This window comes from Tympanuchus pallidicinctus, unplaced genomic scaffold (assembly GCF_026119805.1).
Source record: "Tympanuchus pallidicinctus isolate F22 unplaced genomic scaffold, pur_lepc_1.0 scaffold1, whole genome shotgun sequence".
Taxonomy (NCBI): domain Eukaryota; kingdom Metazoa; phylum Chordata; class Aves; order Galliformes; family Phasianidae; genus Tympanuchus; species Tympanuchus pallidicinctus.
The window spans coordinates 79,441,865-79,460,212 of NW_026294618.1; the positions used below are offsets into that span (position 1 = coordinate 79,441,865).

Sequence of the window (18,348 nt, forward strand, 5' to 3'; positions counted from 1 at the left end):
AATACACCAAGTGGGGTCCACAGTCTTCTATTCAAAGCAGTGTGCAGAAGTGCTCTGAGACAGTGAGTCTCAAAGCTGTGTTTAGCATCCATCTCATTCTATGACCTTCTCTATTCAACTCCCAGGAGCTCAAAATTGGTCTCTCACAGGCTGGGCAACTTACTTGTCTTCACTATTGGAAGAAATAGCTACTAGGACTGGTGCTTTGGGGGGGGTTGAATGATGTGCCTTAAAGCCTCTGTTTTTTCAGCATCACAGTTTTCTAAGTTGGGTGCTGTCATGGCCGAGGTCACCCTGCTGCTTGTGGTTCTACCGGATGCTGTGTCAGCTGTGTGTGCAGTCTCTCTGTACTGCTGTTGCTGAAGCTCTAGCTCCTGTTGTTCTTTCCCCAGTAGATGCAGGTTGCTGGTTCCTAGATGTTCTTCCCTAGCTGTCCTGGCTTGCTGGCTGCATCCAGTCTTCTTGCTGTGAAGGTCCTTCAAGCCTTTGCTGATGTTGGCTGTTGTTGAGGAACTATTGACTTCTTTCCTCCTTTTGCTCTGGATACTGAATCCGTTCTCAGCCTGTGGTCAGAATGAGAGCTCAACTCTCCTTGCTGTGCGGCTGTGGTTGCGTTGGCCCCTGTGGCTTCCCTGTGCTGTGGATTCTTTGTAACCAACCCTGCTACACAAGCGCTACTCTAGCAGTGCAGTAAAGAAGGTGAAGGAAAGGTGAGATTGTCCCCAACCTGCCAGTGTTGGGAGCAGTGGTCTCTGTAAGGACCATACAAAAGGATCAGCCTTGCTTGTTGTCAGAAGGGTGCAGGTGGCAGAACTTGGAGTAGATATTTCTGCCAGCCTGGAGAATTTGTGCCTGCTGCAGCAGCTCATGTGGCATTCTGGCTTCTTGCCCTTACAGATGTTAGCCCTGCTGTGTTCACAAGGAAAGGGATTTCCCTTTAGGCTTCTTGGTTTCTCTTCCCATGTGTTTCCTGCTGGTTGAGAGATGGCACGTTCCCATTAGTACCAAACAAAGAAGGGTTTTTGTCAGTGCTGCCAAGTGTTTCCAGGGATGTTGCTTTGAGCAGCCTACATGCACCCTTCTGCTATGGTTCCTGAATTGATGCAGAGTTTCAATTTTCTTGGATCTCTGTGGACCAGCTACTCAATGCACGAGGATGGGGCTTTTCTGCAGTACCATCCGAGAGAACTGCCTCAGTTCTGTGCCTGTTCAGTGTCATGTTTTCAAATGCTTGCAGAGGGAGGACTGAAAGGAACTTACCCCAATAACCTCCAAGCGAGCAACTTGCAGACTAGGGAGCAGGGATGCTCTCAGGGCTGATGCAGCAGGGTATCATGCTGGTCCCCGGGGGAAGGCAGCTTTGACAACTGAGATGTTGCTTGCCATCTCTTGGTTATGTACATCACTAAGGGTTTCCTTAGTGGGAAGTGCTAATCGTGCTTTGTAGGTAAGGGCTTGTAAATGTGCCCAGCTGATGAAATTCCTGTGTATTTTGAGCTCTGCTGCAAAAAAAAAAAGTAAAGATTCTTGTCATGCAGAAGTGAGGAGGAGGAAACAGTCAATGTGACCTTGAGAAACTAGCTCAGAAACCTGGTTCTGTGACAGAGAGATTCTGCATTCAGGAAGAAAAGCTGGGTGTGGATAAGAATGCCCAACCTGCAAAGCCTGATAAAGGACAGATATGGGATGTGAGGGAAGGCAAACGTGTTAATACTCCCCTATGCACGAGAGGATTAATGTTAGAGATTAAAAAAAAAGAAGCTCCAAGGTGAGGAGAGTTTGTTGATAAACAAAGGGGATGAGAGCTGGAAGAGATGTAGGGCTTCTAAAAATGTGTACCTGTGCGAAACTGACAGGATAGCTTTTGGCCACTTAAATTGAGGGTAATGTGTTGAAATCCAGAGCATGTTAGGGACCAGGGGGGAGATTGGTCAGTGTTTGAGCCAAGCCAGATGTGATGTGCCTGAACAGTTCTGCTCAGCAGTGCTCAAAAGCCAAAGTGATACTCGTGCAGTGAAGATTCTCTATAAGTAGTTGTTCTCACCTAAAGAATGTATTTTGGCACAGCCCACCTGGAGCAGGCCATTTGAACCTTTGCAGGCAGACCTTGAGCAGTAGTGTAAGTGCTGACAAGACATATTCAAGAGGTGACCCAGAAGGCAACCCCAGTGGAACTACCAATGTGCTGCTGAGATCCATACACCAGAAGCTGAAAACTGGTAGTATAAGGAGATGCTGGAGTCTCCATCCTTGGCTTTAGCAAACATCCATTGGGAATGGGTGGAGTTGCTGCTGTGGGGATGCTGGGTGGTAGGAGAGGAAGCCACCCAAAGCGCTGTTTTCTGGGTCTCATGTGTATAATCACAGTGCCAGGAGTTCCCAGCCAGGGCTTTGTAACTATGTGGCCACAGCTCCACAAAACATACAGCGTGAAGTCCAGCACCACATCGGTCTTGCCCACTAAATGTTTATGTTGTGTTTGCTGTACCACTGTCAGCATGTGCTTGCAGGAAGCAAGGGAGGCCAAACAGTAAGCAGTATTTGTTTATAAAGTATGTGCTGGCAGGCAAACTTGGGTTCCTTCTGATAGATTTACAGCCGGGGAGCTTGAAGGGGAAATGACAGGTAGATATATTTGGAACTAAAGTGTTTGATTTGGTGACTCATGAAATCTAATGCTCAAAATGTAATACGAATCAGATTGGCCATGGCACTGTGCACAGGCTGAGAGCAATTGCTAGGTTGCGTGTGGAGATGTGGTGGCTGGTGTGGGCTCTGTCCCAGTGGCAGAGGGAGAGATGGGCCCTTGGCATGGACTAGAATGGGGCATGTGGGTGGATCCTGCAAACGGAGACTTGTAATGTGTCAGGAGGCCGACTGCAGATTGCAACGACATCAGGAAGCAAATGGGATGAAGCTGGAGGCTTCTCATGAGCAGTCCAGAAGTGCCTGATGCTCTGTCTGCATTGATTGGTTCCTTGTTGGATGAAGACAACTGTGCTGAGAGCACCAGGGCACAGCCCAAAGGGGTGTGAAAACTCTGGTGGGATGGCAGTGAGATATGGTGTGGGAGCAAAACACAGAGGCTAAGAGAACATCTTGAAAGGGCCAGAGTTGTGAGATGGATGGGTTCCTTGAACTTCATGGAAGTTGTACTCAGAGTCATGGGTGAGAAAATAGCCTGCAGGAAAGGAGTTATGCAGCCTCCTAGTCAGTGGAGGGCTGTCCAGGTGAGATTGTGGAAAGAGGGTGGTTTGGTTGAAGATAACTCTAATGCTGATGGTCTAGCCTACTGAATTTTTTTTATACAAAGGAGCAGCACAGTACTGGGCCCCAGGAAAGAAGTAGGAACCTCTAAAGCATCTGTGTCCCTTCAGGATCACCCTCTAGCTGGTGCAGGAAGCTGTAGGGTCTCAGCCTCTAGGAGAACATTAGGCTTAGATTTCTCATGAATGCAAAGCCTTCCTGCTGCCACAGTCTCTGTCCATCCCTGCCTAGCACCCTCCCAGTACAGTGAGCCACTGGTGTGACCAGCAATGCTTACAACTGTTCTGGCTGCAGACCAGGGCTTGCTGAGCAGCGGGACGTACACCACTGACGGCATGCAGGCAGCTGCAGAGCAGCATGGAGCCAGGAGCTGGTCATGACTGTGACCTACTAGTTGGTGGTTGGTGCTGATAGACAGAAGAAAGATATGATGCCCTTTGCTAGTAGATATTTGAGGCCTGATGCAGAGCCAGCTGGAAGAAATTTGTACCCAGGGCTTTTGCATTGACCTGGATTTTCCTCTGAAGAAGCGAAGCCTGCCAGATGAAAGCTTTGGAGGCCCGGCAGCTGATGGGAGGCTGCTTGGCCAGCTTACACAGAAGGTGAAGCGTGCAGAGAGTTGTGTGTTGACTGAGGAGGCAGAGCACTTCCCTGCAGCCGAAAGCTATCTGCTCTTTCTCTCTGCTGCTCTGCCTTCCCTGCCCTTGTGAGGCCACTTGGTGCGTCCACTGGAAGCTGAACAGGTCTCTGCCCTCATCTCTGTATATCTGAATCTGCAGTGCCCTGCCTTTGGAGCTGCAGGTGCCCAGCTGCCTATCTCCATGCCCCAGCCTATTAGGAGGTTGTCTTGTCACCATAAACAGGTACAGCTCTGCCAGAACAGTCTCGCTCCTCTAATTACCAACAGGGCTATTAAAATTTACCGGTGAGGGAACAAACAGATGTCACTGGCGCTTACGTCTTTCTGGCTGCATGCGCGGGCATACGCTGTATTGATTTATATTTCCTTGCAAGCGTTTCTCAGGCCACCTCCTTGCGTCTGGCTGACATCAGTGGCGCGGTTGGTAGAGCTCGCCCACATCCATGCCTCTGCCCTGCAGCTCTGCTCTTTTCTGTGGGGCAGCAGGTCCCCAGTGAGTGTCCTGCCTGGCTGCAGGAGGCTGCTCAGTGTACTGACAAGTCCTCTCCTGCAGCTCTGCATGTAGCAGGGGATGAGGGAGGCAGGGGGACTTCTGTTCCTTCCTCTCTTTCCTGCTGCGTGGAGGAAAGAGAATGGGTGTGCATATTGCTGAATGCGAGGCAAAAATGCCTTTGGCAAGGCTTTCTATGCTAGCCTTGCAGATCTGGGGAAGTCAGCATTAAACGTATCGGGCAGAAGGGGAAGGCTGTAGGGTTGAATGGGGCCTCATCTGATGTCCTGCTGACTGTGCTGCAGTGGGCAGTGCTGCTTGTGCACAGGAGAAGGTCAGGCTCTGCAGCTGGCCTTCAGCACCCCAGCCCTCGCAGTACTTCCCTGCCTGAGGGTTGGGGTGGAGCATTAAGGATGGGCACAGAGGGATGACCTCCGGAGAGGTCAGTGTCGTCAGGACCGTGCCAAGGTGGGCTTCAACTGACCTTTGCCTCTTTCAAGATTCAGCCTACTCATTTAACCACTAATGTCCTCTGCATCTAAGGGTAGCATCCTCTGAAGAAGGGGAGACTAAGAAGCATTTATGATGGGGTGCTGTAATGTCACCCCAAAATGGCAGCAAGAAAGGTGCCAGTGGAAAGAGATGTTCCAGGCATCCCTTTAAGCTTAAAAGCAGTGTAAGTCTTGGGTGTATGCCTCAGTTTTTCTACCACAGGATGTTCTGGCCAAGGTACTGGGCCAGTTTAGATTAGGAGGGTTCATTTCTGGTCTCTTCCAGCCCATTCTCTAGGACTTAGGGGGGAAAAAAAAAAAGTCCATCTTTGCTACCTGTTTCTCTGAAATGTGGCTTACATTACCCACACGATTAAGTTTGTCTTGAATGTGTAATGTCTTATATAAATAATGTTAGAGTCACGGACAGTGGGAGCAAATGAGCCTCATTTCTTTCAGAAGGGAGGAAATGAGGCTGTAAAATATTCAGGAATTAGGTGCATGGTTTGGTCTCTGCAGAAAATCATACTTTCCTAATCTGTTGTGAGTCTTTCAGTATTTCATTGCAATAATAGTTGATAGGTAATTCTCAGCCAGGTTCTGTAATTTGCTTGGATGCTTTAAAAAACCTCCGAAATTACCCATGAAAGGCAGCAAACAGAGCCCTCCATTGGAGGAGGTGTAACGTTCTGAATCAAAAACTGGCCAAGGGTCCAGAAGCCTAGGACAGAAGCAGATGAGCAGTTTGCAATGTGACAAAGCAGGAAGATGAGGTTAGTGTTGTTAGTGACCCCAAAAAAATGTGTAAACAGGGTATATGAAATCTGCAGGTATCCCACAGATGTTCAGCTTTATCAAGATGAAACAACTCCTGAGTGACAAGATGCAGAGTGGTGTGAAGGAAGGAGAAAACCACTGCTGAGAAATGTGAAGCCCAGTGTATTGTAAGAAATGTTTTGTCCTGGGACATCCAGAGACTGGTCTCTGAACTATTGCAGCTACTCAGGGCTGTGGTGTGTGCCAACCATTTATAGAGATGCTTTTCCTCAAGGTTTATGGATGCAGTTAGAGAAATAAATCACAGTTGGATGCATGAGGAATTTTGTAAGAGATGCTGAGAGCATCAGAATGCTGCTCTGGAAGTCAAGGTCATCTCCCACATCCAGGGTGTTTTATGAACTTTTATGAACTTATGTTTCTTTAGGGTGAGAAGAGAGTGGGCAGTGTTTAGAGGTGTATGGTGAGTGGGATTGGGGCTGGAGGAACGTTGAGCCATGGGAAGTGGGTGGGGAGGAGCTTTGTTGTGGGTAGCATAGGAGGAGACCTAGAGACAGCAATGGCTTTTGTTCTGTGCCTTTGCGCTAACACGAGGAGGGGACTTGCAGTGGGATAGTACCATCTTTCACTCAAAAATGCTAATATCTGGAGCTTGTTGCTGCACCCTTTAAGACCTAAAAGCTTTCAATTCTCCAAAAGAGGAATTGGCAGCATTTCTTTTTGCAGTGAGCCCTTTATACTGGTACTTCTGATACTTCAGAGGGGCATAGCCTTTTCTGCTCACAAGCACGCGATTTCCCTGTGACAAGTCCTGGCCTGGTGATGATGCTGTCAAGAAGGCAGCTTGGTGGAGTTATTGGTGGCAGCCCCCTGTGTCCCTTGCTGTCCCTTCTCTTCCTGCCAGCTGCTGTCGCGTGTTCCCCACTCCCAAGTCCCTTCTGGTTCAGCTGGGGTGAATCCTGCTGGCCAGACCCCAGCTAGTTGCCAGCTGCGACCTCATGGCTTGGCTTCCTGCTGTTTTTCCGTTCTCTTTTGCAGTTCCTGGCAGCCTCACTCCAGCTCTTTGCCTGTGAATCTCTTAAAGGACTGCTCAGTGGCTTTTCCTGTGGGGTCGATGTCCTTCAGTGCCTATGTGCAGGGGGGTTTTGCTTGTTGTGATATGTCCACCCAGCTGAGCTGATCTGGGCTCTCTGAGCACTGCAGTGAGCTGTGTGGCGGTCATTAACCAGCCAGTGCCGTGTTGTGACACTGATAAATCACTGCAGCGAGGCAGGAGATTGCCAGGATGCACCTTGTGGCCTCTCTCTGCAAATGTCACCATCTCCTGTGGCATTAGGAGGGCAGGGCAGATGATGTCAGCCATGCTGCAACAGCAGGCTAGCGTAAGACAGCAGGATGGCTTGTTGGTGCTTGGGACAAATAACCCTCTGGAATAGGTACAGTCCTTCCACAGCTGATGGGGTTTCATGGGGTTTCATCCCCACTGATCCATAGAGTGATCGTGTTTCTGCTGATCTCTCCCTTCCAGAGCATCCCAGTTGTGCTCGATTCACTCTTGGTCATCGTAATGTGGTCCACTTTGCAATGCCCATTGAACTGCTCTGAAGAAAAAATCTGTCCATCTCCAGTGATAGCACTGTGCTGGCTCTTGTACAATTCTAGCATTTTGGGGAGGGCACTGGGGGGGAGAGAGGGGGAAAAATGTGGTCAGCTAAACAGTAGATCCTGAGTTTCCTCTCTGCCCTCTGCATAATACTTCCGAGTCGGAGGAAAGAAAACAGGCAGGGGTGGGAGCATTTTTTGGTAGGGCCCTGGGAGCTGAGGCATGCAGTGAGCTGTGAGCGATGATTCAGCCCAATACAGCTAATGGCATGCAGCCAGACAGAGGAAATTGTGGATCGTGATGCAGCAACTGTCCCGTAGCAGTTTGTTTCCATCATCCAGACGTGACTTAATGCCACCTCACACGTTCGCTCTTTCCTGTAGCTAAATGCCTTCCCTGCCAAGAGGAAGGTGCTGAGACACTGCACCTTTGGGAAGAGGAGGGTAATCTGTGGGTCCTGAATGATGTGATAGTCAGGAGCAGATGGGGACACTCTGGGGTTGTGCCTGGTGGGAGCAGCTCGCCAAAGACCCCATGAGCTCTTCTAGCATTCCTGAAAGCTCTCCAGGTTTCTTTTCATGACCCTGTTCTTGGGCACTGGTTCTCAGAGAGCACCTATGGCAACAGGAGAACCAAAGATAGTGGCTGAGAGTGGTCCCAACTCTCATGGGACGACATTGTTAACCGGGTGGTGTGTGCTAACCAGGCCTTTCTCTCTATTTCCCAGGGAAGACGATGAAGCTGTAGAGATGCTTCCCTACGTGATCGCCACCCTGGGCTCAGCAGGGGCCACCTGCAAAACCTCCACATGCAGCAACAGCACCAAGGACTACTGCTACAGTGCCCGCATCCGCAGCACAGTGCTGCAGGGGCTGCCTTTCGGCGGGGTGCCCACTGTCCTAGCCCTTGATTTCATGTGCTTTCTTGTAAGTTTGCCTATGGCTGCTTTGGCACCTTCCTTGCTAATTAGTCATGAAGGGATAACTATGATCTGGTCTGAACTGAGAATCCCAAATTCCATTCCTGACTTTATTGCTAGCAGATTTTGTGGCCTCGATTGTGTCCCTTAACCGCTCTAGGCCTTAATTCTAGCACCACTGCATTGAGTATTGTGGAATGGTGTTGCCAATTTTCTGTAAGGACGCAGGTCACGTTAGGTTAGTCCCATGTCCCAAAATTCCTCCTTGTGATGCTGAGTCCCCACAGACTTACCTACCCAAAGGTTTTGCTTGGTCCTTGGCAACTGTGGGACCATGGACCTTATCTCCTTGGGTCACAAGGACTTTTTGATCCTATGACTAACTTGGCTGTTGTGTGTTGCATCCTGGACCTCAGTCTGCCTCTAACCACCTAGACAGACTGATTTTTCAGCTCTGAGGACTTTTGCTGTCCTGTGGCCTCAGTTGTGCTGACAGCTGAGCAGTCCTCTCCCCTCCTGCCCCCAGTTCCTGTGGTTCTGCAAGCAGACAGCTGTTTCTCTGCTCTCTTTCAGGCATTGTTGTTTGTCTTCTCAATTTTGCGTAAAGTTGCTTGGGACTATGGACGCCTGGCCCTGGTGACTGATGCTGACAGGTAAGTGTGGCAGAGAGACAGGGGGAAAAAAAAAAGCACAAGCAGTGCCTTTCCTTGCAGAAGGGATGAATCCCCTTGTGTGTGCCAGAGGCAGATGGAGAAGAGAGGAAGGCATGCCAGTTGTATCCCCCGAGCTCCACAAACAGGGAAAGTCCGTGCTTACCAGCTTTTTTTGTTACAGCATCCTCCTACCAGTGCAGGGAGCAGTCTCTGCTGGCTCCAGGAACTAAAGCTACAATGTCACCTTTGGTCCCTGTGCTGACAGAGCTGCACAGGGGCTGAAATGACCTGAGGAACAGCAGGCAGAGGTGAGGGAGGAGGGGGAAAAAAGGTCACAGAAGGGGCAGGGGCTGCCACGCTGAAGTCTTTTAAACCTCTGGAGGTAGCTTTGCAGGATGTAGTTCTTGTGAAGGGCACTTAAAAATGCAGCCTGCTGCTTCTAGATGCCAGACTTGCTCATAAAGCTGAAGCAGGATAGGCAGTAACAGGGATGGCTGGCATGCCTGGCTGGCAAGGTGAGCATATGACGTGAGGCTGGAGCAGGGATCTGCCCAGGCAGTAGTGGAGCTTGAATAGTGAGTGCAAATGCTGAGTTCATCCCATGCAGCTCGTTTTCTCTCGGCTGATGAAAGTGTTGGGTCACCAGCTGTTCTTTGCAGAAGGCAGAGTGACAGAACTACCACTCACTGCTCCCCTGCTCTGCTTTACAAGACCTGTGATGAGCCTGAGAGCAGAGTGCAATAGGAGAAGGCTGCACAAACTGCTCTGGAGGGACAGAGCAAGGATGGCCGAGGAGATATGCATCCAGTCATGTCTTCTAGCAAAAGTCAGGGCCCTTTGGTAATAGGAATCCTACGTTGAAGGCAGATGTCTGAGATTCCTTCCAGAAGCATGCCTTGTTGCTCCTGTTTTTGCTGTAAGCAGTGGGAAGGACAATTGATTTCTTCCAGTGCTGAACGAGTAACTCCCCTTGGTGGAGGGGTTGTGTAGAGAGTCTTGCTCTGTGCTATGCAGTATCCAGAGGTGGTTTATTGTGTGTGTGTGTTGTACTTTGTCACATGCCGGAGGCAGTGTGCCTTAAAGCTTTTGGTGGTTGGTGCTGCTTCTGCTTGATAAGTTCCAATAGCTCATGTCACCAAAAGGTTAGAATAGAGCTGAGCACCGGCCTGTTTGGTCCCCTTGGTAATACCAGTTCAGATAAGTTTGGTACAAGTAATGCCAGCTAGTCTGGAATCTGCAGGAGGAGCTCCTGCTGCTGCAGCTGTCTGTCCTTGTGTGCTCCTACTGCTTGGCTCATCCATGGGGCAGGTTGAGCATTTTATGGGGCTGGAATTTTTGACCTGGGACAGATGCACGTTGGCTGCCTGGGATGGGGAGGAGAGGGACAGAAGCTGGTTAAAGGAAGCAGAGAGCAGGTGGGTGGCTCATGCAGTCTGCAGGTTGCAGTGGCTCAGGGCAGCACTGAGCTCTGTAGGGAAGGTCTCCTTCTCCAGCCTTACCACCAGCAGATTTCTATTCCTCAGGACCACATGGAGCCCTGTGATGGAGGGGACCTGGCGCCTGCTCCCCTGGTTGTAACCTCTCCCTTTCTGTTTCTGTGCCCCCAGGCGCCGACGATGGCAGACGGAGCGAGAGGAGCGGGAATAGTATGTTGTTTTTTCAGGGTCTTTTTTATTCTCTCTGTCTCTCTGTTTCTTTTTGCAGTTTTCTCTCTTGCTTGTGAACTAATCTAAGTGGCCGGGAGTTCAGGGCTTGGATTTGTGTCTCTTGATGGATTTGTGCTCTTTTCTCCCCTTCTCCCCCACCCCTTTGTGTCAGCCACCTACCACACCTGGGTGCACTGTAGTTTTCCACTCAGCCCTTAAACGCTCTCTGTGTGCAGCAGTGCCTAGGAGCTGCTAGTTGAGACAGATAGTGACATATCATGCATCCTGCTGTACCTGCCTGTGTCCTGCTGTCCCACTGTGAGTATTGGGGAAGAAACACGAGCCTGAGGCATACTTGAGTCACCTAAGAGGAGGGCAGCTGCCTTTTCCTTGTTCATCCCTCATGCTGGTGAGCCCCAAGGGCTGTTCTCATGGCAGGTGCACAGAGGTCATTACTAGGCTTTTCTTTCGCCTTGAGCCTCGTGAGGCTTCCAGGACAAGAGCAAGTATTGGCCCTTCTCCCTTACCATCTACTCCAGGCTGGTATTGTGTTTAGCAAGGCAGCATCTTTGTCCCTTCTCTCTTCCCCATGTGGGAAGAGACTTTCCTGTCTCAGCATGGCTGAGAGCATCTTCTAACACCTTGACCTGGCTTTATCTGCAGGGTACTCATAGTGAGGACAGCTGAGCACTGTCACAGATCCTTCCTCTGTGTTCTTCTCTCTTTCTTGCTGCTTTTATACCGAAGTAAAAACCATTCCATTGCCTTGCCAATATGCTGAGTGACATGCTGCATAGTCAGCCAGGAGTGCCAGCAGAGCCTGCACTGAGCATTCCATCACTTGCAAAGCAGTGGCCTGCTACTGTCTCAAGAGGGCAGAGAAGTCCTCCTGTTTTCCTATTGTGCTCCTTAGCTTCAAAGGGCAGAGCAGTCTTGGCTGTGAAAGCAAAACTGGTGGTAGCTGTGGTACATGGCACAGAGGGAATGCCTTGCTCACACTTAGTGCTCCACTAGTGGATGGCCCTGCTTTGTATGTCTGGCTGCTTTTGGATGCTAACACACTGTAGCAGAGCTGTCATGCTCTGGGGCTCAGAAGCAGCTTTTTAGTGGAGGCCATCTGTTATCCTCATGAGTGTTTCTCTTTTTCCAGGGGTCTGCTTCTTCCTCTTCCCATTACTCATCTGGGCTTGCTGAATCTCTCTGCTGCCCTCCAAGCGCAGTGCTTGAGCTGTGTTGGTTTTGGTAGACAGAAGTTTCTAAAAGCCTGTGGATCTCAGTGAGGAAAACCTCATCCTGGTCAGTGCTTTTCTTAATCTGGTAGCAGATTGCCATTGAGCTATCCTCCATGCAGAGTTGCAGTGGCATGTAGTGGGTTAGGGACTCATGCAGACTGGCACTGCCAGTCACTGAACGTGCAGGAGCACAACCTCTGTAATGTGTCCCTTTGTCTGGAAGCCAGCAAGTACCCTTCTCCTGACATTTGCCAGAGCAAACAGATGTAGCCATCAGCTCTCTTAGTGACTCAGTCTGTGCCAAGAGGAGGTGGCAGCCCATTCCCACCTCCGTGTGTAAGGGTAGTGATGGAAAGTCCTGCAGGGCTTGCTATCCACACAGCGAGCTCATGCATCACACCACAGCAAGCTGTCTGCACAGCTGCCTGGCAGCCTTCCGCTCCTCGAGCCTGGGGTTGGCAGTGCCTCAAACCTGGTCTCTTTTATTCTCTAGCAGCAGGCATGGAGAAGGCTTCTTGGGTCCCACATTAATCTCCTCTCAGGAAAGAGGGCAGCATCACCTCTTTCCACTCGCTTTGTTAGTGCTTGGCTTTAGAGAGCCTCCAGCTCTCTCAGATGCAGGTACTCCTCTGCAGCTCCCTCTCCATCCTCCAAGCCTTGGAAGGGCATGACACCCTCTGTCTTCTCAGCACTGCTGATCATGTACATTCTCAGGTATGGTCCATCCTGCATGGAGCTGTTAGTCTGATGTAACAAATGGTACCCTTTGCAGTTATTCCCTCTAGTGCTTCCCCACTGTCTACTTTCCCAGTACTGAGGAGCCAGAAGCACACAGTGTCATCATGCTGGGGTCTCCTCAGGGCTGCAGGCAGCAGAAATTCACCCTCTCCCTTCATCCAGTTGCAAAGCCTCTGGGATTTCAGAAAGCTGAGGGTCCAGGGTGTAGGTGTGGGGCTGTGCAGTTGCAGGCCCTTGTTCCACTGTCTAATCTTCTGTCCTGTAGTTCTATGACCTTCACTAATCTCTGTTCTCCTCTGGGTGTTGTTTCCAGCTAGAAAGTCAGCAGGTGCTGCCCTGCTCTGAGGGAAGCCATGTGTACCATCCTTTTCCCTTCAACAGGGTCACAAAGGTCTTAGCTTGTTTGCCATTCTGGGGTGTCATCACTTGTCTCTAGTCTGTTTCTCATCTGTTTCTTCTGTTGGTTCTTGTTCATCTGATTCTTCTTTCACCTGTAGTGGTTACAGAGAGACTGTTTTTAGTGTTTGCTTTAATTCTAGCCATATCTCGTACTTCCAAGGTCCCAGCCTGATGACATCTTACAAGTGCTATTTAATTTAGATATCTGGACCATTCATTTTATCTTCTTTGCCAGCCTACTCATCACCTCCATTCATTTTGGGAACTATTATCTGCCTTGGATGCTAGCGCTGCCACTTCTTCATTGAGGTCCCTGCCTGTGTCTGGAGTGCAGCAGTCAGGGATATTTGCTTCTCATCTTCCAGCCTACAGCCATTTGTTCCCATTTGCTTCCCTGCCCCTTTTCTAGGGATTCCCAGGCAGACAGGAGACCCAGCCATGAGCGAGCAGCTGGGCTCAGCCTGGCTTCAGTCAGCACGCAGTGTGACCATGCCAGTAGTGTCTTTCTTTCCCTGGGTCTCCTCTCACTGAGGCACTGGTATAATGGTGATATGGGTCCACCAGGCTTCTATCCTCTTCCCTGAGGCAGCTAAAGTCTGCAGAACTGTGTAGGTAGGGGTGCCCCAGGGTCAAGAAGATGCTGCCAGGGCCTCTCCAGAGCTCTCTCCCCGGTAGCCTGGGAGCTGCTTTATGCTTCTTGGTACCTTTGATGCTCACCTCTGCACTCATCTCTGTAGATGTGGTGCAAAAGGGAAAACAGGAGCCCTCAGGTGAGCACCCCACTTGTAGCACTGTCTCCTTCACACATCCTCTTTCTTCTTTAAGCTCTGCACTAAAGAGACTCGATCACTCCTCTGTGGCAGCTGCTGCCAGCTCTTCCTTGAAGGGCTTATGTGCCCTTCAGAGAAGGGGCACAGAGGGTGCAGCATCCATAAGCCCCTGGAGGCTGCCAGAGCCCAGCCCCATGCTTGGGAGCAGGCTCTGGGTGCTGTCTGTGCAGCGTTGCCCAAGGAGGGGTCTCTGCTTACTGCTGCCTTCTGCTCTTTGAGGCTGTCTTGTCTCCGTCTCACCTGGGGCAAACTGACCTGAATTAACTGCTGGCCTGGGTGCTCTTGGTTCCTGGCTGAGCTGCCTCCTCTCACCTTTTAACTTTCTCCCTCAACATTTGTCATTTTAGCGTAGCCTCCGCTCTGCACTCTGACAACCACGACCGCTACGAGCGCCTCACCTCCGTCTCCAGCTCTGTGGACTTTGACCAGAGGGACAATGTGAGTAGCTGCAAGAGGCAAATTCCTTGTCTGTGGGCAGCTGGGAGGCCACAGCTTGTGAGAACCAAGTGCTCTTCAGAAGTAGCTCTGCCTGCCCATTCTAGAGCCTTAAGTCCCACACTTTATAGTCTGACCCGTATGGTACAGAGCCCAAGGCAACATAGTACTGCTTGGCTTCTGATCATGCTTTTAAACCGGTAGCTGTACATCTACTTGGTTTGATGAGTGTCCTTTCTGTGAGCAGTCTACTCCTGCAGTCCTCTCTAAAGTGCAGCTGAGTAGCGCGTGAGGTTTCCCAGGACATATGCCTCCACTGGATGTGCTTTGAGAAGCACTGACTTGGCATGCTCTGTTCTTCAAGTCCCTACAGAGCTATTGTCCAGGATGGCAGTTGCAGTACCACTGTGTGATTAATTTTTTGGACGTCCCTTAGCTGTTGAGAGCTCTTAGGCTAACCAGGAGCCCTGTGCTTCCTGGAAAGGCCAAGCTACCTGCTGGTGGGGGACAGCCATGTGGCAGAGTTGTGCCCTATGTAGTAGCATTGTCACCTCCTCCACCTAGGCCTTTCTGCAGCTTTGCACATTTTGGTAGCTGCTTGTGATCTGGGCTCCTTGCCCTCAGTCATATCTGTGTGGGTTCAGGGATACCAGCCTGCTCTCCCAAGCCTTTGGAGGATGGAGCAGGAATAGGGGAGCATACAGTGACGTGAGACCTTTCTGTCTTCTTTTTCCACACAGGGTTTCTGCTCCTGGTTAACAGCCATCTTCAGAATAAAGTAAGTGCCCCAGGATATGCAGAGGGGGACTGTGTGAGGAAGAAGGGCAGTGTGGAGTACTGGGACAACAACCCAGTATAGCAGTGTGAAGTCACTGTCCTTTTTTGCACTTCAGAGAAGGGGCTGCAGAAGGCTGTATGGAGGGGACAAGCAAAGGCAAGGATGATACAAATTGTGCCAGAGCCAAAACTAAGGTCACATAGCCAGTTTGCGACAGAGATGGCTCAACCCACATCTACCCTATTCCCAGTCCAATTTCAGAAACACTGCAGAAGTGCTCCCTTCCCTATGGTTCCTGCTAGGGGCACTGTTGTGTAAAGAAGGTTTCTGGCATGAAGGATGGACTGCAGGAGGCAGGGAGATGCTGCCAGCTGGATGGCACTCGGGAGCAGTTTCTTAAGCATTTCTGGAATCAGGCCATGCAGGGATGATTGTTAGGTGTGGGCGTGTGTGGGCCCAGCTGCCCATTCCTAGTGGCAGAAGGCAGCTTGTGGGGAGCAGAGCTGCAGCAAGCTTTGCATAGATAGGCTTTTGCCTGAGCTGGTTCATGGCCAGATGCTGGAGTCAATGCCCAGGACATGGCTGCAGTTCTGCAGGGTGTGTTCCAGGGGTGCTGTGTACATTCAAACCAACTGCATGGGCAGCCATCACCCTGTGTTTTTCTGCATTCCCTCCAGTGCAAAAAAGATTGCCTGATTGCCTTTCTTTCCCCGGCAGGGATGATGAGATCCGGGACAAATGCGGAGGTGACGCAGTACACTACCTGTCCTTCCAGAGGCACATCATCGGGCTGCTGGTGGCTGTGGGTGTGCTCTCCGTGGGCATCGTGTTGCCTGTCAACTTCTCAGGGGATCTGCTAGGTGAGGGCAGGGAGCCAAGTGGAAAAGTTGCTTTCTGTGCCAGGGCCTCAGTCCTCCAGGGAGTAACACAGATAAACCTGACTCGTGTCCCACTTTGGGCATGGAGTATCCAGAAGATTGTCCTGGGGAGGTTAGGTTTTTGGGGTGCTTTGCAGGTGAGGTTCCTGCTATACCGTGCCCCGCTGGAGCTCTGCCACAGCCCATCAATATAACTGAATGTTATATGCTTCTTTCTCCCCAGAAAACAACGCATACAGCTTTGGGAGGACAACGATCGCTAACCTGAATTCTGGGTAGGTGTGGATGGGAATGGGATGGATAACTGTGGCACTCAAGATGTATCTTCTAGATACTTACCTGTTGCAGAGCCTTTCCTCCTTGAAGGTTGTGTTTCTGCCCTCTGCAAAAAGGCTGATAGCCCTGCTCCTATTGCCATATTGAAGTCCTGGAGGTTGTTGGCAGGGCACGTGTATGCTGTGCCAATTACACCGCTCAAGGCCCCAGAGCCTTTGGAGAAGGGGTCCCTGAGAGATCTCTTTGAGTTGTAGTGGCAACCTCGTGCTGGCTTTAAGCACTCCTTTCTTGTGTCAGGAATAACCTGCTGTGGCTGCACACATCTTTTGCCTTCCTGTACCTGCTGCTGACAGTGTACAGCATGCGCCGGCACACCTCCAAGATGCGCTACAAAGAGGACGACTTGGTGAGTGGGGTCTGAGCACTGCCCCAGGCACAGCTTTTCATGGCTTCCTGTCAAGTTGGGTGGCCCAGGAGAGGGGCCCTTTCCATAGCAGTCTGGGGCTGTTGTGATTTGTCTCCTTTGTTCTGCCTGGCCACAGGTAGATCTCCTCTGGAGCAGCCAATCTTGATGCCACCTGGTGAAGTGAGAGAGGTCTGAGCTGGGTGAACGTGTGTGGAGGGACTCATGTTTAAAGAGTTGCTCCAGCTGCTCTATGGATTTGGGGCTGTACCTTAACTGCCTTTGCTTTGCTTACTTCTGAACACCATTGTTTCTGTTCAGGCAGTTGCAGTGTGAGCCCCTATCCTGTCAATCTGCAGCACATCACATGTGGAGTGCTAACAGCTAGTAGAAGCATAGGAGATAGGGAGCAAACCTCCCCAAAGTGTCTGGGATGCCCTCCTATTGCTAACTCAGGCCTTGAGTCTTATTGTTTTTTCAACTTTTTTTTCCTTCGGTCTGATCTTTTACACCATCCACACCTATCTTCACTTTCTTCCTTTCAGGTGAAGCGAACTCTCTTCATCAATGGGATTTCAAAATACGCTGAGCCAGAAAAGATCAAGAAGCATTTTGAGTGAGTCTCACTATTTTCCTAATTAAAGGCTGCTCTGTAACAGGAATGTTTTTAGTGGGGTGGTGCTGATGTTTTTGGAACAGCAATAATACGTTGAAAATCCTGGGGCAGAAGCTGGTTAAAATTGGTGAGCGCTCTTTTTTTGGGCACTTGGCTGCTATTTTCCTGTGTGAATTTTTATCTCAATGTGCAGTGTGTTGGGACATGCTGAGCTGTCTTTTGCAGAGCCATAGGGGGTCAGCATGGTACATGGTGGGATAGGGCACATCATGAGAAAGCTGTCAAGCTCATAGGAGTGAGATGCAGGCAGGAAGCACTCCAGCAGTGACAGCGGGATACTGTGCTGTTACTTCTCTGTCAGTCATGCTCTTTGTAGAAGAGTATATTTGTCTTTTTAACCAAAATCAAAACAAGAAGTCATCGTCTTCCATTGGAACCTGAGTAAAAACTGTAGTAGTTTAGAAGCACTATAGAGAAGGGAGTTGATGCCATGTATGACAAGCAGCTATTTTCCATCCACAGGGAGGCCTATGCCAACTGCACTGTGCTGGAAGCACGTCCCTGCTATGATGTGGCTCGGCTGATGTTTCTCGATGCTGAGAGGTAACCAGCCATAGCTGGGGGTAGAAGGCTGGGGTGGGGAGTCACAGAAGTTGGAGTTGTGAGTTCTTCTCATCCGCTTCTTCAAGTCTGGTGCCATGGAGGTTTTCTGAGACAACTTTATTTCTCTTCCCTTCTCCTGCTTCAGGAAGAAAGCTGAGCGTGGACGAATCTACTTCACCAACCTGCAGAGCAAGGAGAACACCCCGTCCATGATCAACCCCAAGCCCTGTGGTCACCTGTGCTGCTGTGTCATCAGGGGCTGTGAGGAGGTGTGAGGAGAGCTGGAGGCACTGGGCAGAGGGGTACTGTGGGCACTGGGTCCTTGTGCTGCCCACGCTGACTTGCAGCATGCTTAGGTCCTGCTGGCCACCCAGTCTGGGACCAGGAGTGTATCATAGCTCTCCTGGCACTCAGCCATGGAGCTGCTGCCCCACAGCTTAGCCTACGTTGTCTTGAATGCCTGCTGTCTCCCCGCTGTGATGGCTCGAAGGGGTGAGGTCCCCTGGTCTGTGCTCTGATGCCTGTCCCTCTGCTCAGGTGGAAGCCATTGAGTACTACACTAAACTGGAGGAGAAACTCAAAGATGACTACAAGCGGGAGAAGGAGAAGGTGAATGAGAAGCCTCTGGGGATGGCCTTTGTCACGTTTCATAATGAGACTATCACAGCCATGTG

The 18,348-nt window shown here is 50.5% G+C and overlaps 1 protein-coding gene across 4 annotated transcripts in view; it reads left to right on the forward strand.

Annotated features, from left to right (window-relative positions):
- Window positions 1–18,348, forward strand: part of TMEM63B (transmembrane protein 63B) — a 38,653-nt gene that overhangs the window by 12,984 nt on the left and 7,321 nt on the right. For 3 of the 4 annotated variants that reach the window (XM_052692088.1, XM_052692262.1, XM_052692001.1), the window contains 12 exons: window positions 7,996–8,194; window positions 8,761–8,840; window positions 10,448–10,486; window positions 14,033–14,123; window positions 14,861–14,898; window positions 15,616–15,758; window positions 16,000–16,051; window positions 16,350–16,458; window positions 17,001–17,071; window positions 17,594–17,674; window positions 17,820–17,943; window positions 18,212–18,345. In XM_052692088.1, coding sequence (XP_052548048.1) covers window positions 8,018–8,194; window positions 8,761–8,840; window positions 10,448–10,486; window positions 14,033–14,123; window positions 14,861–14,898; window positions 15,616–15,758; window positions 16,000–16,051; window positions 16,350–16,458; window positions 17,001–17,071; window positions 17,594–17,674; window positions 17,820–17,943; window positions 18,212–18,345 — 1,139 coding nt within the window. In that variant the 5' untranslated portion in view covers window positions 7,996–8,017. Of the gene's footprint in view, window positions 1–7,995; window positions 8,195–8,760; window positions 8,841–10,447; window positions 10,487–14,032; window positions 14,124–14,860; window positions 14,899–15,615; window positions 15,759–15,999; window positions 16,052–16,349; window positions 16,459–17,000; window positions 17,072–17,593; window positions 17,675–17,819; window positions 17,944–18,211; window positions 18,346–18,348 lie in introns of those variants that run through there. The other variant, XM_052692173.1, reaches the window with a different exon arrangement.